We start from the raw sequence: 27540 nt of genomic DNA, 5'->3' as shown, positions 1-27540 counted from the left end.
ATTAAACCTCCGAAGGATCCTCTCACATTCACACGAACAGTCGTTATAACTTTTGCTGATTTATTGATTTATTCTGATTTCATTTGTGATTCCTGAGCCTGAGTGTGACTCCGCCCCTCGCATTCCTGTGTGTCTGGGCTGCGAGGAGGAGCAGCAGGAGCAAAGAAAAGGGAAGAGAGGCTGCTGGGAGCTGCCTGTGGACCCCCTGAACCAGAGAGGAGATGATAAACAACAACATCATCAACATCAACATCACTTCACAGCCTCGATCTGACCGCTGCAGCTCCTCACACAGCCCACAGTTCATCCTCTGAGTCTCAACCACCCGGACGTGTTTCTTTTAGATCTTTATTCCCGTTTCTTCACGAGTTGTGTGGAAGTTTTCTTCTGGCGGAGTTGCAGCTGGAGTTTGTTTCCAGTCTGACTGCATCAGAATAAAAAAGACCTGCTGAGTTTCTTCTGTCGCTGCTGGACGAGAGAATAAAAGGCCACAGAGAGAGAGAGAGGAAGAGACTGTGGAGGAAACCATGGAGATCCTGGATAGTAGTGAACCGTTTCTACACTGGGACAGGAACCTGAGCGAGCTGTCTGAGGCCGGGGAGATCGATTGTGCGCTCTACACCAATGTAAGTTATCGATCAGGGATGTGTGAGTGCTTGATCAGGGCCTGGTGATTGGCTCTGGAGCCTATCAGTAGGAAATAATCACCTTTATCTCACTGTGACCGAGGCTCAAGTAATGTTTACTTTTCTGTGTGTGTGTGTGTGTGTGTGTGTGTGTGGAACCCGGCTCTCCATTCAGAACCTGAGCCTTGGGGTCCTGCAAGGTGATGCAAGTTTCTCAGCCTGGGTTATCTCTTGTTTCCTCCCTTTTATTTTCTTTTAAACACATTTTTTTTTTTAGCACATAAGCGAACAACCCAAACAATAATTTAAGGATACAACTCAAAACTAGTCGAGGACAAAAGTCGACTTTAGTTTTCTTGCAGAAAAAGTTCCCACAGTCCATCAGGACATCTTCAAATGTATGTTGTTGTCTGACTAACAGCCCAAAACCTAAATATGTTCAGTTTAATGCACTTTTTGATCATTTAAAACAGAGAAAAGTTGCACATACTCACTCTTGAGGAGCTGGAAATGGAGAATATTTGTCATATTTGCACAAATATATATTAATTTTCTATACAAACAACAAGTTAAAGTTGCGAAAAATAAATATACATCGAGAAAATCTGCAACAAACTGTTATTTTTCCATTTATCGACATTTAATCGATCGTTTGTTTGTTAAAACAACTGTCAGAAACCCAAAGATATTTGTATTTAATTCACTTTTTGATCATATAAAACAGAGAAGAGCAGCACATATTCACACTTCAGGAGCTGGAAATGGAGAATATTTGGCATTCTTGCACAAATATATTCAAACTTATCATAAAAACAACAAATTAAAGATGTGAACAACAGGCATGGAGACATTAGAGACCACTATAGGACTGCAACAAACACAAGTTCATAGAGTTCAATGTGGTGTCTTGAAATTGTCTGTCAAGCCAACTGGCCAAAACCCCGACCCAAATCTGTATCCCAGGGTTTCTGCAGACTTGGATGACGCTGGAGGATCAGAAGGCATTTTATGTTTTGTTTATTTTTTTGTGCTTGTTTTGCAAAGATCATGTTTTGGCTTAAAATATCCGTATTTGTCACCACTTACATGGCTGAAAAATGATGTCAGGACATTTTCCTCAAAATCCACTGGTTTCACGCTTAAAAGTTCTCACTTAAAATATCCAGTGGTTTCACGTTTGCTAATGTTGAAAGTCTGTCTTGAGCAATGGACTCACTAAAAATATTCAGCGGTTTCACGCTTGGAAAGGCTGAATCGGTGGCTCGAATGGCTGTCTCGATGAAAATATCCAGTGGTTTCATGCTTTCAAATGTAGCAACAGTGTCTCGAACAGTGGACTCTCACTAAAAACATCCAGTGGTTTCATGCTTGTAAATGTTGAAAACAGTGGTCTGAAGTTACAGATATCCAGTGTTTCAATGATTGCAAATGTTTTCTAGAGCAGTGGTCTCTCACTAGAAAAATCCAGTGGTTTAACGCTTGGAAAGGGTTATAATAACTTGTGGTTTCGGGCTTACAAATGTTGAAACAGTGACAGGAACAGTGGTCCCTTGTTAAAACTATCCAATGGTTTCACGCTCGCAAATGTAAAGACACTGTCTCGAACAGCGGACTCTCACTAAAAATATCCAGTGTTTTCATGCTTGAAAATGTTGAAATGCCATCTTAAACAATAGCCTCTCACTAAAAGTAATCAGTGGTGTCACGCTCACAAATGTTGGACCACTGTCTCGAACAGTGGTCTCTGGTTCGAACTATCCAGTGGTTTCATGCCTCCTAATGTTATTATGTCAGTATACTGCAGGAACAGTCGACACACACGCGGCATCTCCTCAGTAAAACGAGCCCCTCGCTCTAAACGTCCTTTCACCTCCAGTTATGTAACTTGAAGTGTGTGTTCCAGCCATATGTGTCTTTGTGGGCCGAGAGGAGAGTGTGTGTGAGGCGGGGAGAGTGAGACAGAGACCCGAGTGTGTGTGTGTGTGTGTGTGTGTGTGTGTGTGTGAGGCTGTGTGTGCACGTGTGTGTGCGTTTGTGTGCTGAGACGACGGGGGGAGCGTTTGGGTTTACAGGGAAAAATCCAGCTGGCTCGCAGGATGGGAATCAGACACCACAGAGGCCTGCTGAGCCCGAGACAACACACACACACACACACACACACACACACACACACACACACACACACACACACACACACTACAGACAGGTAAAGACTTGTGTTGTTGAAGCTTCAGCGTGTTCAGGCTGCGAATGTAGGTCCTTGAAACAAGTCCTGAGGCTACAGATCCTGTCAGATACCATCAGGCAGATCGGACCAGGGAGCTGCAGCTGCTTTTGCTGACTGCAAGAGTTTTTTTTTTTTTTTTTTTGGATGACAGGAAAAATTACAGGACGTTTCTGGAGCTTGACCTGCTGATCAACATTATAGCTAGTTATGAGAGCAAAGAGAGAAAAATCACAGACATTTTAATCTTTCGCATTGCCCGTCCTCATGTAGTTTTATAGAAACTGCCCTGTCAAGATAATGACGACACATCATGTCTTATCTACCTGTCGATATATGGACGTGACCTCTGCCATTTTTGTTGACCTCAACGTTGCCTGTTGTGTTGAGATTCGGTTTTTGTTAACAGAGCATGAAAGTCCATTTCCTTTGTGTGGTTTTATTTAATTTTTGTTTTATTTATTTAGAATATTTCAATATTTGCTTTTGGGTTGTACTTGCATTATGCTTCTATTATATTATCAGTATATCAATAACATGAATTGATCTTAACATGACAAAAGTAGTGCTGATCGCAATCGTGTCCGGGACAATATCTCGTCCAAGTAAGCCGTTATTGTGAAAGACACGGTGAGAAACAGAAGTAGTGCGATGATCTGACATGTTGTAAACAGCTTAGTCAGATTATCGCAACAACTTTCACAATAAAACAGAGACTTCTTTATTTGTTTGGCAATACAGGAGGCTGCATGATGAATTCACCACATAAACCACAATAAGTTCCTACATTGTTGAACATTAGCTGCTTCTAATAACACAAACCTGTTTGTATTAGCTCTGACTTGAACCAGAGTTCCTCTCCACATGTTTGATTAGTCGTCAAACATAAAGCCTTTCACTCTCGCTGCCACCTACAGCACACAACGACCAGGTTGTGTAAATAGGTGAATATTCTATATATAGTAAAGCATGAATAGTATGTGTGTGTGAGTGTGTGTGTGAGGGGTGGGGGATGCATGAATGTGAAGACTGCAGTGTTTGAATCTCAGGCAGCCCGAGGAGCAGACTGGAGTCTTTGTTGGGTCGAGTCTCACTCTCACTCTGCCTCCGCGGGGGTCTGTTGACATTGGATTCCTCACAACAATGTAAACCCTCTCAGTCGGTAGCATGTGTGGGATCCTCAACCCTGACGCCTGCTTCTGCCGTCACTGTCCTCTGCTGCACGAATGCCTTTATTATCAGGATCAAGTTACTCAGGTTTTAGAAAAGTGACGTTGCATCGGTATGAAGGTGGAGTCGCCTTTCAAAACAATCCTCTTTGACGTCGTATGAAGGAATAGTCGATGTTTGCGTGATATGATTTATATCTACGTCAGGGGAGGGGAAACAGGCTGTGTAGCTGTAACATCTGGAGTTCATATGATGTTGTAACTGATGGGAAACATAGATGGGAGTGTTAATATTCTTTATGACACTCTGGAAGATCTTGTCAGTCCTGTTTTTATGCTGAAGTTGCTCTCTTATGATTTAATCAGACAGAAAACCTAACCCTGTAAATGATAACGCGTTAATCGACATGAATAAATGCACAGCTGTTCGTTTGGTATGTCTTGGATTCTTGGACTCCCATTCTCATCTGTAGATCTTCATAGTCCATCTACATTGAATGATAGATGAGTCTTGTGTAAGAGCAATCTCACGTTATCAGAGCATGTGACTCATTTTCACCCTGAATCATTAGATGTGTTCACTGACGCACCAATACTCACTGTTTTTGCTCTGTTTTTGGTCACCACCTCCAAATTCTGAGGGATATATTTGGCATTACAGTAAAGTTACAGGATACAAAACCAAGACAATAAGCTGGAAGAGGTTAAAACGCAAGCTGCAGATTTGGTTGATAAGGGTTTGTTGTTTCTTAGAAAGAAAGTTACTTATACGGTAAGTTACAGATGGATGCGTAGTCGGAGGAATCAAAGTTACACCATCTTGACCGAGGTGTTTATAACAGAGCTGCAAAGAAAGTCAGCCGCCGACTATTTTGGATAATTGTCTCATTTTCTGGTTCCAGCATCTTAAATGTGACAGTAAATGAAGAGTTTTTAGGTTTTGGGCTGTTGTTTGGACAAAGAGAAGCAGTTTGCAGATCACTGTGAGCTCTGGGAAAACGTGATGAGCATTTTTCACATTTTTTGTCAACAATTAACCGTGGAACGACTGGGTGCAGCAAAAACGGTTAAAGACGACAACTTGAACAGCAGGTATACGATGAATGTAGATGTGCAGCAGTCAGTAAAGCCGCTTTATACTGGAGGTGGAGTAGATTTTTAATAAAAGATAAAGGTCAGCAGCACAGAGAGAGACGGAGCGTAAAGGACACGGATCGGATTTCTGTCAGACAGTTCTGGAAACAGACAGACAGAGCGAGAGTGTACCCTTAAATTTAAATGCTATTTCATGCACATGCACATACTTTAAAAAAACCTTGGCGTGGTGTTCAACACATGGTGTACTCGCTGCTCCTGCGGTGAAGAGGAAAAAGACCAACGTGCAGAGGAAGAGAGTGTATTTGCAGTGCACATGCTCCGGGGTTTTCCTTACATAACACACAGCATGCCTGCAGTTAAAGCCTCACTTCTGTCTCTGCTATCGAACCCAACTCTTTTATAAATATGCATGATGGCCGTGAGAGCTCGGCACACACCCAGCGTAAAGTCATTTTATTTCAAGAGCAAACACACACATTCAAACAGCTTGATCCATGTGCCCACAGTGCAGAGCCTGTTCTCCGTCGGGGCAGGGCATCCTGCTCGCTGTAGTGGCCTCTCTCTGAATGGTCCATGTGTCTGTAGGGAGAGACACACACACACACACACACACACACACACACACACACACACAGACACACACTCACCCAGCAGCTCTACTATATTAGATAATGAATAAATGACGACATAATTTCACAACTAGTCGCATTTTATTGCCCATCAGAGGTCACGTTTGCGTTTCAGTTTCAGAGTTGCCGGTCTGTCTGTCTGTAGCTCAGCTGAAGGAACACACCTGTGTATGATAATGAAGCTGCAGTGTTATTACTGCAGGTGTGGAGCCGGATCTTCAGGTCGGTCCAACGGCATATTAAGACTGTGTGGCTTTCTTCAAGATACAAATAGAAAGATGATACAAAGAAGTAACAGACTTGATTTTCCTGCTGCGTGTAGAAAAGTTTCTGGCTGTCAGTCCAACCTGAGATTAAGAAAATATTTGTGCTTTATACGCTGCATGCCTTCACAATCGCCCTGACACTACGGTGTAGTATATTTTGTGGCTTTTTCATCATGTAAATTCTCAGTTAAGTGCTCAGTCGAGATATGCAAAGGAAATATAACAGGGTGCTGTATGCTCTTCACGCAGCAGCAGTGTTACAGAAGAGTGCACACAGGCGTGAACTTTTACTTGTTGATGTCAAAAGTTGTGAACGTGTTTCAGACGTTTAGACATTCATGGTTCCCTGATAATGAATCCCACTGACTGTGTGATCCTCTCACTTTTCCACCAGCACCAACATGCAGCTCGGCATTTTAGTGAAATTAGTTTTTCAGTGAAATGTCTCAACACGTCCTGTGTTGGATCGACTCCTGGAGTCATAAATGTGGTGCACATGTTCATCAAGATCATCACCATCTCCTCTCAATGTTTTGATCCGTCCAACCCTTCAGTTTGTGACAGAGGACTAACGACACTCCCATGAGCCTCGACTGCACTTTGTGTTTTTGCTAATTAGCAGAAATTAGCATGCTAACTTTACGGCAGAGTATTAGGGCCAGGGGTGAGGAAAAAAATCAGAGTAGGACAGTTTTTAGAATAAAGTTGAAATATAATTTTGTGATTGAAGTCGAAATGTGGAGAACTAAGTCTATGCAAGCTTCAGATGCTATCCTGCTCCTCACGTCTGCTTTAAAGTCTGCTAATCTGCTTGTGAAGTTCAGAGACTTCACCATCACTTTGCTTTGGACCTCCATGTGTTTCCAGAGCAGTTGCACTGGGATGCATCTAGTTTTGAAGTCAGTCGTAACAATGGACGTCCACCAAAATGTGTTCTGTGACATTTTGATGAGATTTTACTGAAGTTTACCAAAGTTTTGGGCTCTAAAGACTTCTTCTGTGGTGTTTCCACCCTGGTCAGAATACAATATTCTGCAGATCTAACTTCACCTGTCTCAGATTTACTTCATTAATCCCTTTAAAGTTCCTTAAATGAAACCCATCTTGCTGACTTTCACTCTCTGGCTTTAAAAAAAAGTGACAGCAGCGATCTACAGATGGTCAGCACATGGAGGACACGTTTTCTTCCTTTTCACATCTGATGCAACTTCTCCGCCGACTCTGAAAACTCAGACTGGAGCCTTTTGCTGCAGGCAGGAAGCCATTTGGGAGCAAAGCGAAGGTAGCAATCAGTGTGTGTGTGAGGGATCATTATGGAAAATCCACAGGAGCCTTCGTTCTCTGAGGCTAAACTAAATTTACCTCTTCTGTCTGTCTGTATTTCTGTCTGTCTCTTGATTCTGCGTTTCCCCGTCCCCCATCTGCCCCCTCTTGTTTGGCTTAAGGCACCATGAAATGTTAAATGGCTGTGTGTGAGCTTGTGTGTGTGGTTAGCAGGGCGTGGGTTTAATATCCCTGCTTATACACCCAGCCCTAAAATGAGCCTGGAAGCAGTTTTATTTAGTTGCAGCCTGCTGAAATGCAACAAACTGACCGCTTATTCTTTCTTCTTCGGCGTATAATGGAGAAGAAATTAAAATATATCCATGTTATAGACTTCAAAGTGGTTGAATCAGCAGAATTTAAAAGGGATTTCTGCACAAGCTTCAGTGTTGAAACATCAAAGTGTCTAAAGCCTTTAAACGTCTTATTAAACAGCGAGGTGTACGAGCTGGGAGATCCACTCAGCTTTGATGTTTTTAATGGATCTTGCAGCTCATATCCTGACTGGTAGCTCCAAGTGTACTCTCGAGAAAGTAACCTCTACATCCGCTGTCCGGTTAACCTTTCACCTCTCGCTCCAGCCCTCCTCCTCCTCCTCCGGCTGAGCTGAGAGGCAGGACGAGTCGGCTCCTGTCCAAAATGCCAGAAACTTCTTCACCGCTACGACTTCGCCTGCAAAAGCGCTTATTAACCTCCTGGTTTCTCTTCCTTGAACCGGCTTTTTCAGCCTCGATTTCTCATATAAACCACTCAGAACCTACATTTTCTGCAACTGCTTTTCCCTTTGAGGCCATGTGAGGCTGAAGCTGAATGAAGTGTAATGAACTCAACACCCAGAGTACTTGTGAATACCCGTCTTGTTTTATATTTTATGTTACGAAACAATTTCCTCAGAATTTCCAGCGATTTTGGCCCCATCCCCGCTACAAATCAAAAATTGAGCAACGTTTGGCCGAGTTTGTAGAGAAAGATGAACCGGCCGAGGAGTACTTCAGAGGTTAGAGAGTTTAAACCTTTTAATGCGTTCTTGTTATCCTCTTGGAGAAATCTCCAGTTGGCATCAAATCAGCTCCAGACTCCCTTAAAAAAATCAGAGATTTGGGAGTTGTTGAGTCAGGGGAAACATTATGACCTCTGTGAAACACTGACCATGACTCATTCTTAAGTATTTGTCCCTGTTTGCAAATTAAGCAGATGTAATACATTAAGTTCTGACTTTCTTTGTATAAAAACATTGTTTCAGTTTATCCTGGTTGGTCACAAGCCGGCATGTTGGATACGTGCTGGATAAACAACTTCTTCTTCAAACTGCGTCAATAAACATCTTCTTCTTCTTCTTCTTCTTCTTCTTCTTATTGGACAAACATGTTCTTCCTCTTCTTCGATAAACTTTTACGATAAACTTCTTCTTCTTCTTCTTCTTCTTCTTCTTCTTCGATAAACTTCTTCTTCTTCTTTGATAAAACTTCTTCTCCTACATCTTTCTTTTTCTCTCTAAGGTTAAACCACAACCCATATATAATGTTTGCTAAATGATTAATGATGAGTGTTAATTTATTCCCAGACAAAAACGTTGATATTAGACGATTCTGCAAAATACTGGATTATGAACGATGAAAACGTTTCTTCTTACATCCAGTTTTTCGAACAGAAAGATTGTGTTTGACAGGACTTGAATTTACACACTAAATGTTAGCTTTGATCCATAATGTCAACATTTTTAAACCCGGAGTCAAATTAACTTGTCTCTTCTCTTCACATTCCTCTTTGAGAGCAACTCTCCATCACACCTTTTCTCTCCTCTTACATGAACCCCTTCAGTCAGTCAGACATGAACAAACCTATTCATCCATTCAAAGTTCACTGTGTGTGTCTGTGTGTGTTTGTGTATGTCTTGACATTCAAGCGTGTTTCTACTTGGCAGCTTCATCGGAGGAATTAAGATCAGCAGCGCGCCCAAACAAGTTTCCTGGAGTGTTTGCCTTTTCCAGGGATTAAAACCCTCACTATGAGGTACTCGGCGAGACCGGCATTGACCCAGTTTTTACCCAGCATCCACAACTACGTTTGTTTTGCGACCTAAGTAACGTCTTTACTGATCTTGACAACAATTGTTTGGGGGATAATCCTGCAGCAAACATCCAGATAAACACAAAAGAAAGCGCTCAAGAGACTCTCACTTAAAGACACGAGCAGTTTGAAGTGATTTAGAGATGAAACCTGTTGAGGTGAAGTGATTTAAAGTAGAGAAAGTTGATGAAAAGGAAGATTAAATGATAAAAAAAAAAGAAAGAAAGCTGGAAAAACACACAGTGTGTGTGAGCAGGAGGGTGAGGGAGTTCACTACCGTGTCTGCTAATGTGTGTGTGTAATGGTACTCAATGACCGGTCAGTGTTACAGTGGAGAGATGGAAAAAGTTATGTGTCTGAGTGTGTGTGTGTGTGTGTGTGTGTGTGTGTTGACCCAGTTTACACACAGCACACACACTCAGGATGGAGAGAGAGGGTGAGAGACATCAGAAGGCAGCTGTGCTTGTCTTTGGCACAAACAGTCTCTCTGCAGCTGTGTTTGGGGACAGGAAGTGGAGTCGGACCGACACTAAGACCCAAATTATAATGAATTTAATTATAAATGATTACGGGATCATTCTGGATATTAACTAAAACACTCCCGCCGTTCCTGAGCGTTGGGAACTTTATGAAAAATATATTTACAAGATGTTTTTTTAAGCTAAAATGTGTTTACGCCTACCAGACTCCTTCAAGGAATAACTCCATACATTGGTTGTAACGTTTGCAAGTGTGCAGTGTGTGAGAGTTAGCATGAAGTCAGCAGTAAGCATCTACAGTTTTGAATGTCGGTGAATAAATGATGCGACTCTTCAAGATCGAAAGCCAAGTTCCTGCGTCCTGCTTGCCACCAGCCGATTACATTTTTGTAACACCGCAGCGCTTTCCATCGAATGAATGCCGTCTGTTCACTCTTGTTGTGCCTCGGTTTCAATCACTCTTCACCTTCCTCGCCTCCTCTCTCAGCTGATTCATTTCTTTGAAGCAGTTATTCCAGTTGTTCCAACGTTACGTGGGGAAAGTGACCGAGAAAATTAATGCCTCTTCCTGTTTTGGTGGCAGACCGAATGGAAGGGAGGTTTATAGGGAACCAATCTGTATGTGGATGGGGTCATTTTTCTGCAGCCATTACACTGTACAATCATTTATTACCTCACCCAAAACAAAATTATCTGTTGGAAACCCTGTGGTCCATTTGGTTTGGCCCATGGTTTCCATTTTTATTTCATTTATTCATGTCTCAAGCGACTATTTTTACTTGCTGCTCTTGGGAAAACAGACAATATTTGTTGTTGTTTGTTGGTTTTGTTCTTTTCATGGACACTTATGTTACTGCCAACCATATCCTCTGAGGTATTGCAGATATAAAAGCACAATATCAGCCTAAATTAGGAGTATTTGGAAGCTGGTATGAGTCATTGTGCAACATCTGGAGGGACAGTGTGTGTTTGGATATTTGTGGGAAGAGTGGGGGCTGTACTCAGTGTTCGGTCATGATGACAGAGGCTGGAAAGTTTGTGCCACTGTGTATTTATATGTGTGTGTGTGTGTGTGTGTGTGTGTGTGTGTGTGTGTGTGTGTGTGTGTGTTGGGGGGAGGGATTCCTTTGGACCTCTGGGAAGCTCCACCAGCCAGACGGGGGGGATTTAACAAGAAGGGGGGACCTGGAAAGGAAAATACAGACCATTTTCCATTTGTCATCCTCTTGGTCTGTTTTATACCATCTCAGTCTGAGGCCTCCGGTTTATCTGTATTACTTATTTACACACACACGTGCGCTCTAATATCAGCACGGCGGGCCACTGATAACGCCTGACTTAGTGACCGCTCGGTGAAGTCGACATCTCCCCGTGACATTTTCTATTTTTGACACACTTCCTGTCGTGCCTCAGCATAACTTCTGACTTCTTTTATTCAGGCGTGAAACATTAATGAGACTGAAAAGAGGTCAAGGGCCGCGGTGTTAAACAGGAAATGGAAATTAAGGTCTGCAAACTGGTTTGTAATGGATCTGCGGTGATTTCTATTTGTTCGTGGGTGTGTGTGTGTTGCTGTCGTCGGCTGTGGGTGGAGGGTAAACACTTGAAGCCCTGCTGGATATCACGCCTACTGTTATTCTCTCTCACATCCTGTTGTTTACATCCGTTAACCATCTCTCCACCCCTGTTACACTTTTATTTAGAGAAAGGAGTCAAATATATGATAACATCAAGGGAGATGTTGCTATTGTTGCATATTTCAGGAGCTTTGAAATTAACTATTTCATGCTATTTCTTATCGTTTTGCATTTAGAGTACATTATTTACACCCTCAGGGATTCAGTGTATTTGCATCTTGATAAAACAATACAATCATTTCAGGTTTGGCCCTCGAAGTGAAGGAGTCTGCACCCCTGCTTTAGTCTTTTTTTTGGGACAAATTCCTTCCTTAGTTACTTTTCTAGCTGAAGTATCTCATTAATCACTTGGCCCTTTGACTCAGCTCAGAGAAGATCTGCCTTCAGGGTTGGGTGGATGGAGAATCCACCTCTCTGCTCAGCAGGAACAGATGTTTAATTAATCCCTCAACTAATCGGATAATTGGTCATTTTTTATCAAGAATGCAAAACATTTCCTGAGTCCAACTTCTCAGCTTTTCTTTGTTGAAAGTGATAATAAACTGGTCAGGAAAAACAAGCCAGCTTTAATCATGTCAGGATTTCCCCTCTTAGCTAAAATCAAGCCGCAGGTTGTTTTGCTGCTTTTTCTTCCTTCCTGTCCTGTTTTTTTTTCCTGGTGCCTCCCCGATTAGAATAAAGGTTTGAGGATCGATGTCTTGAATCTGGGTCAGGGATTGTGTGAGCTGCGCTCGTCTCCTTGTGAGAACGAGGACATTTTTGTGCAGCGAGGTCATTCTGTCCTGGGGATTCGCCCTCCTCGGGGGAGCTCAGACATTATGGAACGAATGATGAACGAATGTGTTTGTGTGCGTCTGCATGTGGAGACAAGCAGCCAGACTGTGTTCGCACTTTGTTAGGAATGACGAGTCTGACACATAAAGCCGCCCGCTGTGAGAGCTCCAACACAGTCCAGACGTGAGGCCTTGGTGCTGGACTCGCCTCCTGCAGATAAGACCCAGATAGCAGGAGCCCTCCAAGGCCTGCGATCTGTCTTATTACGCTGACACGGACAATAACAACGCAGCGGCAAATACAATGTGGCAGCCTCAGTCTCAGTGCTGTTACAAGAGATGATAAGTGGTCCCAGGGTGATATATAGTCCGGTTATCTGATGCAGGCTCTGGCTCGGCTGAATAATGGGTTGAGTTGTTGTGTTGGATCCTTACGGTGCAGCGTGTGTTGGGGTTTAATCACGCCTATACTTACTAATATATGAGCATTGAATGTTGGACATTTGTGCTCGCCAGAAATTGAATCCTCATTATTTTCCTCTGACTTTTTAATGAAACAAATCTGACTGAACCACCCTTTCTTTGATATGTCGTTACTCAGTCTGACATCATGTCTATGTGGGCATATTTCTGTTTGGGAGAGGGTGTTATGTTGTTTTATTTTACTCTGATGAATATATTACATATGCATTACACCATCGTCAGTTCTTTCATGCCAGTGTGGTGTGTCCTGGCGCTAATGATAACATAGCGTGCTCAAAAGTGGAAGAAATGGACCCCCAACAGCGATGAAGGCGAAGGAAAGGACGGCTCAAACTCTCGTCTCCTGACTCTGCTCCACACAACTCTTTGCACTTGCAGTTTTTGAGGGTTGTGTGAAGAGCCAGTGGAGGGATCCCTGCCGCTCTGCAGATAAAGTTTCTCCACATGTTCTTCAGCTGAGTGTTAACACAGCTTGCACACATTGTTGGCATTCCTGTAGATACTCGCTGCACTTTGGCTGCAGGAAGAAATGCCGATCCTAAAACACCGTAACGACGGCGACTGAGGTTCGCGTATATGCAAATGTTTTTGCTGTCTTTTATCTTGAAGTGTTTTGGGAATTTTCACCACAGGGTCAGGATGAGCTGATTAGCTCAGAAGGCAGAGAAACTGGATCGTACAAGAACCTCAAACTGGGCGTGAGAATGAATGACTTTTTCTCCTTCTGTAACAAAATACCTTTTAGTAGAGCTCTGAACCAACAGGACACTGGAGGAAGAATTACCTTCCTTGTACAGAAACGTTTTAAATTTGATTATCAGATGTGCTGTTATCGAGAGTTGTAGCTGATGTGTCTCTTCGTTTAAGGCCTCACATTCAAAAACCTGAAACTGAAATTGTTTTTTGTTTTTTTAGCAACAAGCTTGTTTCTCTTTCATGTCTTAAAAACACAACCCTCTTCTCTGTTCTTGAACATGTATTTTATGTGTATACTTTGGATGTTTCATATCATGGTTCAAGTGTTTGGACCGAGCCTGATATAGATGTGTTATTTCCTCCCTGTCTTTCGCAGGAAACTCCTGAGAAGTGGATATTAATCTCAGTGGGGGCTTCCCAAGTACATAAAAAAAAACAGTTACATTTTTTTTAAAAGGTATTTGAAACCAAAATCAAAGGATTTAATAGAAGAAAGTGTGAATTTTGAGGCATTAAACTAAAATAAAAGTGATAAAGACACCATTACAAGCAATTAGATAGTAACAAGGTTATTTAATGAAACATTTGCTTCGTAAATCAGCTGTAAACAACTTTTCTTGTTGCCAGGTTGTGGCAGTTGTTGACACTTTGGACATATTGTGCAATATAATCAGTGAACATTTGAATTGAAATGTTGTTTGGTTGGTTTGTTGGGCCTTGGCGGAGGTATGTGATCTACTACGTGCCATTCTAGTTGTGTATATTTTTGATATTTTGTGTTTTTCACTTCACACTTTCTCAGTTTCCTCAGGAAGTTCTGTCTTATCTTATCTTTTAATGCGTCTTTAACTCTTTAATTCTTCAGGAAGTTTCCTCCCATGGAGACTTTAACCTTTGATCCGCTGTAATAGAGCATCTCGACCAGAGTTCACTCATTAACAACTAATTAAAATTTTAAACTGCAGACTTGAATTATTAAAAGAAACCTTTATTAATGAGTTGTTTGCATTCATAATTAAAGACGACTTACTGGCTTTTGTTGACAGCTCTGAAAGTAAGAAACACCTGAGCCTTTATTAATGACTTATTAATATAAATCAAGTCGGATTTTTCATTTTACAGTGAGCCGAATTCACTATTAGCACTTCCTGTTTACAGTGTACCCACGGATGTACAGACAACTATCACTGAATTGATTTGATACTGCGGTAAACTTAAAAACATGATATTTCTTAGGCAAGTTCTGCAGATATAAGGAGCGTCTATTTTTCTGTTACTTCTAAGCAGATCTATGGATGTTTCTTCGAAAAGTAGCATGAGTTCTTGATTGGTAGCTCAGGGTTTTAAAGTACAGCAGCAGATAATGTTATATTGCAGTACAGTTTGTCTAACGGGCAGATAAATGCTCAGATATCGCTTCAAACTTTATCACAAATTAGCAACACGTGTCCAATCATAAGCAGATAACCAGCGATAGTGTAGTGGCTGATACGAGTCTACAGCAAATCAAACAGATGAGTCATTCAGTTCATCCTGACTTATATGTGTAAGTGTGTGTTTGCCTTTTTTATTAGTGTGTGTGTGCACGCTGTGTGTACACACAGATGAGTCCAGGGCAAGGTACACACACACACACTAACACACACACACTCGAGGGAGATGACCCTTGGGCCTGTGTGGGTGTCCTCAGTCTGGTCAGGTCCTTTTTTCCAGCGTGCTCTTCAACATCTGGTTTTTGCTTTTCAGGGGAGGAAGGCGTTACATCATCAGACTTTCCTCTCCTCCTGCCTCCGAAGCTGAAACGTCTGCTCGTGAAGGGTTAAAGCAGACACATATATCCTACTTTACAGAAGAATTACAGAGCAGAGAGGACATTCCTTCCTCCCCTCTCCCACGCCCACTAATTTAGCTGCTAATTAGTGACCAACACAGCTGTGGAGGCTTTTATCGTCAAGTCTGCCTGGTAACTGCTTTTCTAGGAAACAGGTCAATTGGTCAGTTTACTCGTCAGATCATAAGAACATAAATACAAACGTATTACATCTGTGTTGGTGCCCCGCGTGAGTCTCTCGGGTTGGGTAACAAACTTGGTACAACCAACAACTGGTGCCAAATTTCAGTACGGTAGAAAGAGATGTCACAGTGACACCTGGTCAAACGTCAAATAGGCTTTGTCTAAAAGTCAAACAGTGTACCGTGTGTGATGGCCTGAAGCCAGATCTCCTGCAGCAGCCGCAACTGACGTTAGCAAACCTGTATCCGGCGCTGTCACGGAGAGGCGAACCCTCCTACATGAACGACGAGGCACAACATCTTTAATTAGTTGGAGATAACTTGGCTTTTTCTTCACTGTCTCGGTTGATGTTATCTTAGCATTCTTACTAGCGTTAGCCAGAACTAAGCTTCTGCCAAATTTCCTTACCAACATTTACATTTTTTTATTTTATTTAATCTTTTATTTGTACATGGGGAGCACTATAATGTACCCACTGAAAAACAGCATGGTTGTTAGCATTTAGCATTAGCATTTAGCCTAAAATACCCTGACTGTAGACTCTGAAAGCATTGTGTTTTATCCATCATGTCCTTAGTCGCCACTTCTCTGCCTCTGATTCTTCAACCATCTTCTCTGACCTAGTTTGGAGTCTCCCCTTCATCTGTATTTGTCTGATTCTATCGTTGCGTGACACGGGCTTTCTGTACGCGACACACCAGAACTCGAGGGATAATCATTCTGCATTTCGTCCTCGACTTCATTAAAAGATTTAAATCTGCACTTTCAGGGAAATTCTCTGCTTGTCTGGTGAAACGTTATTAAGAAGAATACGATGAGAATGGCCTCTTTGTTATCACCGCTGCTCCTTCAGAGTATGACCCACTGATTCTTACCCACTCGTCCCAGTTTAAGGTCCCAGTTCTCCCGTCTGGAGGTTCTGTTCTCCAGCTGGCGAGTGTCGAGTTACAGTTGGCCCTAAATAACACCTCTCTGTTGGGCTGCAGAGACAAAGAGGTTTCTGTTGTGTGTGATGAGTTACACCCGGCCGGTGAGCGATCCTGCGGCCCGGCCTACTGCCCTGCATCACATTTTTTTCTCTTCATACACAACCACAACCACACACAACCGCACACTGTCACCGTGAAAATGACAGGGAGCGTATAAATCCTCACTATGCGTCTTTGGTGTGGTTGTGTTTTCATGCAGGCAGTGTTGGACCTCTCCCATTTCCTTTTCTTAAACAAAATGACGCTTTCTGTCTTTCTTTGCGCTCATGTTAGGTTGGTTCTGTTTATTTGAGTTTTAATTCAGGATTTGAGATGATTCAGAGGTGTATTGTACCGAGTAGCAGCGCTGAGCCATAGAGATAAAAGGCCGATGTCAAAGGTCATATAAACCACACTTGAACCCACAAAGTATGGCTTTTAAAGATGAAGTCTGTGTGTGATTACTCCTCCCTAAAAACTACGCCCTCCATCATGAGGTTTCCTCTTCTTTCTGAGCTGAACCCCGTCTTCTTATGTCTGATCATTTCAAATCCTGCCAAAACTGTTCAAAACATCGTAATAACCTGCACATAAACCAACAAACTAAAACATTTGTTTAACTTATTATCATTTAGTTATTCATATAATTACTATAAGACGCAACAAATATAGCAGCAGTTTGAGTTTTTGATCAGATCATGAATTCGAGATCTGAATAGTTGGAAAACATTTGGCCGTCTTCTCCAAACTGTTGAGTGAAAGTTAACAACTTAACCCAACAAACACAGCCATTTAATTTTTGGATCATTTACAGCAGAGTCATTTCATGCAACTTGCAAACATTAGCATGTCCGGCTAAGTATCTGAGACCACTACCGACAGTAATAACCAAGTTTTTCTTCCAAGACAAGTTACATAAAAGAAATCCCTTCTCCTTCTTCTTCTTCTTCTTCTTCTTCTTCTTGGTCTTCTTGGTCTTCTTCTTTGTCTATTTCTGCTTCTTCTTCTTTGTCTTCTTATTCGTCATCTTCTTCTTCTTCTTCTTCTTCTTCTTCTTCTCCCCCAAAACAACAGGAGTTTTTGTCATGCAAGGTGTCCTTAATTTTAATCTGATGATATTTTCCAGCCATTTTTCTTGAAACTAGAATAAACTCTTCTTTCCTTTTTTTTCTGGGAGTTAACTTTACATTCTTAACATTTCCCCTTCGGTAGCCTACAGTGAGAAGTGGTATTTTATCCACTTGAGCTGACATTATAATTACTATCATCATCACATCACTGTCATTGTGTGTGCTTTAAGATCTAAAGAGATTTAAAGATATAATAACAGCAGCAACATGTGGTTGGTTGCAGTTAACAGGAGATGCGAGGGGGGAGGGGGCGACGCGTAGTAAAATTATGTAAATGTTTGCTCGTAACGTTTTTGGCATTTGCACATATGCATCCATATCATGGTTTGTTCACGCTGATGGTTAATCTTAAAGGTGGAAATGGACCCACTGGTGGATAAATGTGTAAATATTTGCCTTCCCCCCTTGAATAGATTCACGGTATGCTGTCGCTGTTTGCATTACACACACACAGGCCTGAATCCGGGCCATTTAGGGCAGCATACGGCAGCAGCAGTGTGCTGTGTGTTTATGGAGTGAGGAGGTCATTTCTCTGTATGAGTGTATGAGAGAGAGACAAGTCAAGTCTCTCTCTCGGGCTGTAATTGAAGCCACATGCTCGGTGTTGGGTCGGCCACACTCCTCCTGTTTCCTCCATCTTTAATCCAATCTCACTTTACCCGTTTATTGTTCATCCATACGTCCGTACGTCTCGTGTCCTTCCATCTTTTTGTTTGACGTAACTAATCGTATCTGTCCGAGCTGTAAATGTGTCCATAGACTCGTCTTTTCTGAGTCGACAGTTCAGAATGTCTCACTTCCATGTGTGTTTAATTTAAATGGTTTATTGCCTCCTCATTGGCCGAGCCCAGGACGTTCCGCCGTGACTAATATTCCATTGGATGCACGTTGCGTATTCTGCCTGGCAACAAAACTTTGAGCAGCTGAAGTTACATCAGAAAGACTTTGAGGTTCTCTCGGGGCGATGAGTTCGAGTGAGGGCAGGACCGCGAAGACAAAAGGTTTTATTCTGCAGGTTTTATGCGAATGTAACACATTTAAGTTCAAGACGAATAATAATAAACACGCATCTGTGTACGTTGTTTGGAGAGCAGCCAGGTCACAATAATGTCGTTTTAAGAAATGCACCGGTGGCATTTCTCTCATCAAGTCCAATCAAGTCCAAGAAACTAGATAATCCTGAACAGAAACTAATAAATAAAGAGTTACATGCACAAAGTGACTGCGTTAAACATGAATGAGGCACAAAAGTTACCGAAAATATGTGATTTACACTGTGTTTACCCATATTTACAACCACATAACATCAATCATTCTCTTCTTTTAGGTTTGTCACATCCTCCAATCTGAGGATTTGCTGGTTTTCTCTGTTTTGCATCTTTGTAAACTAATTTTTTTTTGTTTTTTGGGCTGTTGGTCGAATAAAACAAGACATTTGAAGACACTATAATGGGCAACTTTTCACTTTGTCCAAACATTTTGTGGATTCATCGACTGAAAAACCTCTGGAATAAAATCTACAATGAAAATACTTGTAAATTGCTGCTTTAAGGCTCAAACAGTAACTAGAGGCCTCGACCGGTCATTCATGAAGTACAAGTGCGAGTGCCTCACACACACCGGAGATGCTGCTGTGTAATCACCACATCAGCAGCAGGCTTTTGCTTTGACTGCCTTTTTGTTTATGTTAGCCACAACACCTGAACACAGAGGGAAGATCTGCGCTCGCACTCACCTTGTTGAGAGATGGAAGGGAAAGATAGAGAGCAGGGAAGCGGCAGGAATGTGGTGAAGGTGGAGGAAAGACGAAGGGGGGATGAAAGAGGAGAATGAGGGCAGAGGGGCTGTAGATGTGAATGTATCGCCACACTGAGAAACACGCACACACACAGAAAGAAAGAGGAAGATTGATCGGAGAGGTGAGATTCTCAGTGAGTTTTACAAGTTTTTAATTGGCTTCTTCAGTGTTTCCCCCGGGGGAGAGCTGAGGGGAAACTCAAAGGAAAGGTGGCAATAAAAAATTTAGCAGCCTCTAATTACAGTCAGACTGTTGAGACTCTAACTGTGTGGCTTTATTTAATTATCTGTCTGTCTCCTCCCTGATTGATATTGTGTGCTTGTATTAAATATCTCCCTTCTTTCTGTCTCCTTCGTGCAGCACTTCTCCGAGCTCCTAGACGACCTCTCCCAGGATGCTTTGCTGGGCCAGCTGCTCAGCGACCCCTTCCTGTCCGGAGTGCGAGGCGGCGTGGAAGCCATGGAGGGCGAGGACGGTGGCGACCTGTCCCCGTCTTCCCCTCTGCCCCCGCACATCACGGCCGAGCACAGCTACTCGCTCTGCGGGGACAGCCGTCCTCAGTCGCCCCTGTCGCACCTGACCGGAGAGCACGGCAGCGAAGCAGGTGAGACACAGATTTAATGTGTGACGACAACAAAGGTTTTAAAAGTAGAAACAAAGGAGCAATGGAACAAATTTAATCTTCCAACCATTTCTGATTTCTAAACAGTTAAAAGTGGGTACAAAGTTGAACCAGTTGTGTTTTTCAGATGTTTACAAAAATGAGTCATCTTTAAATCACTAACAGGCGTCCATGTTGTCTCCTCTCCAACAGAGTCTGATGGGGATTCAGCCGAGTGGCCCATGGAGCAGGACGAGGCCATCGACAGCCTCCTGTGTGAGACTCCCACCCTCCTCCCCACCCTCTCCCTCTCACTGTCCTCAGGGCCTCAAGCCCCCGAGGGCCCGGTCGTGGCCCCTGCTGTCGCTGCTGTTGCTGCTGCTGCTGCTGCTGCCGCCCCGGTTCAGACCACAGTCAACAGCCACAACACAGGCAAAGGCATCAAGGTGAGAATGCGATGATGAAAACTGACACTTTCACATATTTTTCTGCTGAATTTCTTGTTAATTTCTGATCTTTCCTGTCACTGTTTCTGTGTTCACAGATTAAGGAGGAGAGCATCATCCCTCAGATTAAACTGGAGCCTCATGAAGTCGACCAGTTCCTCAATCTTTCACCCAAAGGTCAGAATCTGAACCGTTTCCTCTCTTCCTCTTCTGCTTGTTGTTAAATGTCAGTTATCTGATGCTACACTGACCCCTGCAGGCCGTTTGTACAAATACAAAGACTTTAAAAGGCCAACGGACTCGGTTTCATGAAGCATCTTTAACCTGGATTTTCCTCACATTGATGAATCCTACATTTTCCTCCTACATTTTTATCTTTTTCATGAATGCTTTTTATAGTTTTTTCATCATAAAAAAAATAAAGAATAAATTGTTCTTGTTTCTCTGCACTCTGCATTTATTGCATTTAAGATTCAAGTCTTGAGATTCAATTAAATTATCATTATACAACCAGGATTATACAACAAAATGACAGTTGGAGTCCCTTTTATGCGACTCACATTAAAAACAAAACAATATAAACTAATTAATAAATGAAATTAAAGAATTAAACTAAATAAAACAAGTGACCAGCAGCAGCAGCAGCAGCAGAGCTAATCATTTAACCGCTGTGTTTCAGGTCTGGAGTCTCTGCAGATGCCTCCCACTCCTCCCAGTTCCCACGGCAGCGACTCGGAGGGCAGTCAGAGCCCCGTCCACGCCCCGCCCGGCCTGTCCTGCCCCACCTCCCCCACCAGCCCTCCTCCATCCCAGGCCAGCCTGAAGGTGTCGCCTCGCGCCGCCTCCTGCCTGTCCAACTCCCCTCTGCTCACCGCTCCTCACGTAAGTAAAATCAGAGGTCTAGAGTGAAGTTTCCTGCCTCAGAACGTCCAGAAAATCCAGATGCATGAGCATTTTATGTGTCATAATGACTGACTGTCTCTGTTTGTGTGTGTAGAAGCTGCAGGGGTCGGGCCCGTTGATGCTGACTGAGGAGGAGCGTCGTACGCTGGTGGCTGAAGGCTACCCGGTCCCCACCAAACTGCCGCTCACCAAAGCCGAGGAGAAGGCGCTGAAGAAGATCCGCAGGAAGATCAAAAATAAGGTACAGATGACTGTCTGACTTGTATATCAACCTCAGCTTTGTGTCCGGCCGCAGCATCTACACCAGATATCTTGAAACATCTTTAAATTGTCACAGTGGATGAAACTTGTAACACAAACAAATTCCTTTGTTTTCCATCTGTCTTAGATTTCTGCTCAGGAGAGCCGCAGGAAGAAGAAAGAGTACATGGACACTCTGGAGAAGAAGTGAGTCCTCCTCCATGTTGTTTTATGCTCTTTCTGTTTGGAATAACCTCAACTCCATTACTGATTTGTCTTTCATTGGGCAAAATCTAGCTTTCTATTGTAAAATATTGAAATAATTTCCTGTCTTATGAGCTAACCGTGAAGCAAAGATATTGTCAGGTTTTAAATGAAGCATTTTGAGAACGTGCAGAATAAAAGCAGCAGATTATAAAGTGATGAGGAGAAACTGTCGGCTTGCAAACGACAACATTTGCAGTTTGATTCCTAAAACTATCAGCAGCTGCAGCCTTAATTGCAACGGGAGTATTCCTGCTTAAATAAAGATTAAATAAAAATAACTATGAATAAAAATAAATATTAAGCATGCTATATGGATGTATGAGATGTGATCAGTCACTGACCCTGCAGTTCTCCTCTCTGACCACAGGGTGGAGACCTGCTCCAACGAAAACAATGAGCTGCGCAGGAAAGTGGAAACTCTGGAGTGTACAAACAAGTAAGAAGCAGTCAATGTCACATATTAACACACATGTATTCACTTGTAAACATGTGTGGATGACTTAATAAACAGGAAAAGTCCTGACATGTCTTTAATTTGCATAAAAATGTGTTTTAGACCCATTTTTGGAAGTAGTTTTTCATTATTTGTGACTTTGAAGTAAGTGAAAAGATTGTTTAAATTGCTATAACTTCAATAATTTAGTACTTAACTGTATTATATCAGCAATGTGAGTAATAATGATGCATAACATCGGGTAGATCCTAAAGAAAAGTAGGTCTCGCTGGAAAAACAACACTTCAAACTTGAGTTAAACAATTAATACAAGATGTTTCTTGCTTATGACAGGAAATTAAAGTAGGGATGATTCAGACCTGGATCTGTTTTGACACTTCGTCTTCTTCCTGCGATCCTTTAAAGGCGTCTGTTTTGATGACACTCGGTGTGTTTGTGTCGGGAAACGCTGTCTGAATTTTACTGTTTGAAATGGCGCTGAATCAAAAGCTCCTGTAGATCCGCTCAGATGTTGAGTCCATACATAGTCATGAGGCCATTTTAATGTAAAATGCTCAAGCTGCTTCTGCTGGATGGCGTTTGTTTGCTCTCGTTATGCATGGATGAACTGTGCGTGTGTGTGTGTGTGTGTGTGCGCGCAGTGTGTATGGCTGACAGCTGTTTTGGGTCTTGTTTTCCACTGTTTTCCTCTCATTGGTTAAAGTGGGCTTTATCGTCACTGTCTGACAGTTAAATGAACCAGTTGTACATGTGTGTTTAAGTGTGTTTAAGTGTGTGTGTGTGTGTGTGTGTGTGTGTTTGTTGATGCACGTGCACCTGTATAGTGTGCACGTGTTATTTCGAGACTTTTGCTTCTTTTAACAGCAGGACCAAACCTCAGTTTTCTGACTAATGCTAAATATGAGACACATTGCTTGTAATTGTTTTATTTACATCATGTGCACCTGTATGTTGTGTGTTTGTGTGTTTGTGTAACATGTGTATATTATGTGATGTGTGTGTGTGTCTAACCTGTATGTGTGTGTGTGTGTGTGCTCGTCCCTCAGGTCTCTGTTACAGCAGCTGCAGTCGCTGCAGGCGGTCGTGGCAGGAAAAGTCCCAAAGTCCTGCAGGGTGGCTGGGACCCAGACTTCATCCTGCTTAATGGTACGACACTGTGTGTGTGTGTGTGTGTGTGTGTGTGTGTGTGTGTGTGTGTGCTAACAGGAGATTGAAGCATTGATTAAAATATTGAATTGGAAACATCTGCTTCCATCATTCATTAGCAGCTTAGTGTTGATTCATAATTTATTTACCCCGCCTCTCTCTCTTGCTCTCTCTCTCGCCCCGTGTGTGTGTGTGTGTGTGTGTGTGTGTGTCTCTCTCTCTCTCTCTCTCTGTAGGTGGTCGTGCTGTGTTTCGCTCTGTTTTTGGGCAGTTTCTACCCCAGCAGTTTGACTCCGTGCTCCACCATCACTGAAACTGGAGTCGCCTCCAAACAGCTGGGTGTGGAGTCCTACACAACCACAGGTAATGACACACACACACACACACACACACACACTGTTACCGTTACAGTCAAGTCTTACACTAACTTACATAATTACTTTAATATTTTGCATGATATATAAATACTTTTGTTTCAGTTGAACCACAAGTACATAAATATCCTCATATGTGTGTGTAGCTACGGTGAAATATGCACCGTAGCTCCCGAAGAGTCAGACACTCACACAGTGAGAGTCACGTTTATACAGTTTTCATTTAAACTGATGTGTCCTGCTGTTTCCAGTGTGATGAATCATTAGTTCCTGGTTATAAAACTGTGGAGGTCCATTACAACGTTGCCAATAATCAGATTCCACCTACAGCGCTGCAGTTACAGCTACAGAGACTGATTAGAAGAGTTGACCTTTCACTACATCCTCTCTGCCACCACCCACAAACACACACACACACACACACACACTTTTGTAATAGAGACCAGATATAATTGTCTTAACAATCAGATTCAGTTTCCTGTCCCATCCTGCCCACACACCCACAAACAGGCTGCACTGTTTTTGAAAAGAGAGGCGTTAACATGTGGTGTAGTGTGTGTTCAGTATGAAAAAGTTAAAAAAACGTTATTATCCTGTTTAAGATACTGTAAACATGCAAAAAAAAAAATGTAAGCGTTAAGCGAGTTGAAATAAGTTTAATTTAAATCTTTCTCTTTCGTCTCTCTTTCAGTCAAGTCGAGGAGTCTGTTATCGACCGTCGAAGACGAGCCGCCATACGTCCTCGGCCTGGGCGGAGAATATCCCGACCAATTAGAGGACGCGCCGGCCGTCGTCATGGCAGCGTGGCGTCGCTCGGAGCAGCAGAAACTGGTGGTGGAGCCCAGCAGGGTGGAAACGCACCCACCTTTCAGGAATAAAAGCAACGAGACGCAGACGTCAAACAACCTGCTGCTGGACATGCACAGGTAAACACACACCCCGACAACAATACACGCTTTACTCACAACAGAAGAGGAACTGTTGGGGGTGCTGAAGGTCTTTTATGTTTTTTTGTGTTGATCTGAATGGTCAGGATAACTTTATCTAATAGTTATGAACAACAATCTCGGAACGTTTTGCGCTACAGCAGACGGCAAACTTGAACAGCACCAGACTCCCTTATAAAATCGCTCAATTTTGTGAGTTTTTGAGTCAGGAGTAGCTTTGTAACATTTGTGAAATGCTCCCTCTAACAAATTCTTAATCATTTGGGCCTTCTTGTGAATTCGGCATATGTTATACATGAAGTTTTTTCTTTCTTTGTGCAAAAAACATCATGTCCGGATCAGGCGGATGTGCTTTTGTGTTACTGTTAACAGAGACTCCGGTCTGCAGTGTGGTTCATACTCTGATCTTTGTCTCTCAGGTCTCTGGATCAGAGGGCGAATGAGAGCAGGAGTAAAGTGATAGAGCTGGAGCGAACGGTCAACGAGACCTCCTGAGGTTCATATCAACACCCCCCCACACACACACACCCCGCCCCACCTCATCTCACCTGAAGCCCATGATGACCTTTGACCCCTGCCCCCTCTGGAGCATGGTTCAGTGTCCTGGAGCAAACCTCATACAGTAGTTCCCACTGCTGATTGTTTAAGGTCATTTTGTTTCTGCCATCTCTGCTAAATCAGATACACTGAAATAGTAGTAATAATTAAATAATAATAATATTAATAATAATAATGATAACAAAGAGGCACTGGTTGCCTTAATTTCTGAAGTAAAGTTGCACTGAATAACTTAAAGTTGTATCGGCATGAAACACTTGAGATAAATTCAAACAGATCTAGTGAGTAATATAACAAGGCATTTATTCCAGTAGAAAGTATATTAAAATATGACATGTGAGGCTTTTTACAGGACACTGACAGAGAACCTTTGTATTTATAGAAACTTTTTTTTTGTTATTCAAAAAAAATTATTGCTCTTTGTAGTTTGTATTTCTTTTTAATATTAAATGCTTTTATTTCATTCCAGTGATGCATACATCCCATTTTGATACTTGTGTTCATATTGTATTTTTGCGTTTTTATTTTATTGTACTCTTTTTATATATTGTGCATATTTTTTTTCCTGTTCTGACTTAGCGTTGCAAACTTTTGAAGGCTTAGCTCTGGGGTTCCTGCGCTTATTTGGGAAAAAAAGTTGACATATTGGCTGCAAAAGAACGAAAAAGGATTTCTAGCAACTGATTTCCAGTAGCTGAAGACTAAATGTCACATATCAAGACACTTTTAACATCATGTTTGGGATGTTAGCAGGTCTGCCAGTCACTTGCAGGTGATCTACTATTTTTTCCACAACGAATACTGACTGAAATTTTAAAAATCCAGCTAAATATGAATGTTTACCAAAAGAAAAAAGCAGCTTTTTCCCCCCACAAATGTTCATATTTGACATGTAAGGACCCTGTTAGCTATGCTTCAGACATTTTGACTTAGCGCTCTCTGTAATGTCAATATTTGGCCCATAATGTTGTCTTTCTTTTGTGGAATAGTTTGACATCATAGAAAATACGCTCATTTGCTTACTTTTACAGAGAGTTAGATGCGAAGATCGATACTAAAGTTAGCAAGTTAGCTCAGTTAGCCGTGCAGCTAGTTGTCTGGACTGGGCTGGGGCTGCTAGCCGCTTAGCATGTTAAACATGCTTTGCGACATACCTGAGTTTGGTATCAATCTTCTCAGTTGAATCTTGGCAAAAAAGAGAAGAAAAAATATTTCCCCAAAATGTCAAACTGTGTCTTTTTTAAAAATATGTGATGGAACCACAGAATCAACTTCCTGCGCTCACTTTATTTTTGCCTTAAATCCTGCGATGTTTTTTGCCTTAAACACTTTCAGCATTTGCCAAAAAAAAACTTTTATCCCAGAAATGAATTAAAAAAGTATCTATTTTTGTAAATATAACTTGTTAATAAATGAGGAAGTTTAAATGTGTCTGGGATCTGCAGTTTATGAACCAATCTATAATTCATGACGAGTCTATTCTGGATGTTGTTGATAAATTATGAACGTGATACCGTCATGGTTTGTCCTGACTGTCTGCTGGGTTTGTTAATCACACATCGTGGCTTTAAATGTCGTAACTCTCCATTTCAAGTGTCTCGCAGATGGGTGTTTGAGTTTTCTGAGCTTTATTGAAACACGTTCTTTCATGTGTGTTACAGTCCTCTTATATCACATGAGGCCAGTTCACCCTCTGTACATTCATTTTGTTGTTGTTTGTTAGTCAGATGAGTTTTAACCAATTTCCTCCTGTCAAAATTGAAGTTTAATAAGCCAAGAAACATAACAAACTGTATTTTACAACTGAGGATGAATCAAGCTGTCAACTTAAATAGATCCCAGTCCTGTTTAGAGACTAGAAAACAAGATTTGTGTATCAAAGTCTCATATTTTCAGCTTTGTAGATCAGAGGCTAGACCATCAAAGACTTATTGTTAAATCTGTGCTGTAGTTAGGATGCAGTGACGATGCTCCGAGGTAGCCAAAACTACATTCCTCACAGAGTCTACAAAGGTTGTATAGGAGAGATGAACATGTTTTTATGTTTTGATCATTTTTATGGAAAATTCTCCTCTAGCTGAGACTGAAACTAGCAGCCGTTAGAGATCGTTTTCCAAATCAGTTTCATTTCCGTGTTGCTCCTGTGTAAAGCCACTCTGACGTAGACTTTCTGTCTCTTTGCTTTCAAATGAATAAAGTATTTTCCTTAGTAAAAGCATCA

At 42.0% G+C, this 27540-nt stretch overlaps 1 protein-coding gene across 1 annotated transcript; it reads left to right on the top strand.

Moving 5' to 3' along the window:
- Positions 1 to 37: 37 nt before the first annotated feature.
- On the top strand, positions 38 to 27540 carry creb3l2 (cAMP responsive element binding protein 3-like 2). The gene is made up of 12 exons (XM_084345838.1): positions 38 to 626; positions 19744 to 19987; positions 20198 to 20430; positions 20529 to 20607; positions 21110 to 21312; positions 21428 to 21574; positions 21722 to 21780; positions 22208 to 22276; positions 23341 to 23440; positions 23677 to 23803; positions 24506 to 24740; positions 25181 to 27540. Exons 1-12 carry the CDS (start codon positions 528 to 530, stop codon positions 25254 to 25256), a joined length of 1671 nt encoding a protein of 556 aa, XP_084201964.1. The 5' UTR covers positions 38 to 527; the 3' UTR covers positions 25257 to 27540.

The sequence above is a fragment of the Pagrus pagrus genome (assembly GCF_965226575.1).
Source record: "Pagrus pagrus genome assembly, chromosome: 23".
Taxonomy (NCBI): Eukaryota; Metazoa; Chordata; class Actinopteri; order Spariformes; family Sparidae; genus Pagrus; species Pagrus pagrus.
Note: the sequence above shows the minus strand (reverse complement) of the source record. Positions and strands in the feature narration are given on the sequence as shown.

What these genes read in the sequence shown, in the direction of transcription:
- creb3l2 (XM_084345838.1), top strand. Translation starts at nt 528, where the DNA reads ATGGAGATCCTGGATAGTAGTGAACCGTTTCTACACTGGGACAGGAAC. An exon ending in AGAGCACGGCAGCGAAGCAG is followed by an intron (nt 19,988 to 20,197) that starts GTGAGACACAGA and finishes CCTCTCCAACAG; the next exon opens with AGTCTGATGGGGATTCAGCC. An exon ending in CTGCTGCTGGACATGCACAG is followed by an intron (nt 24,741 to 25,180) that starts GTAAACACACAC and finishes TTTGTCTCTCAG; the next exon opens with GTCTCTGGATCAGAGGGCGA.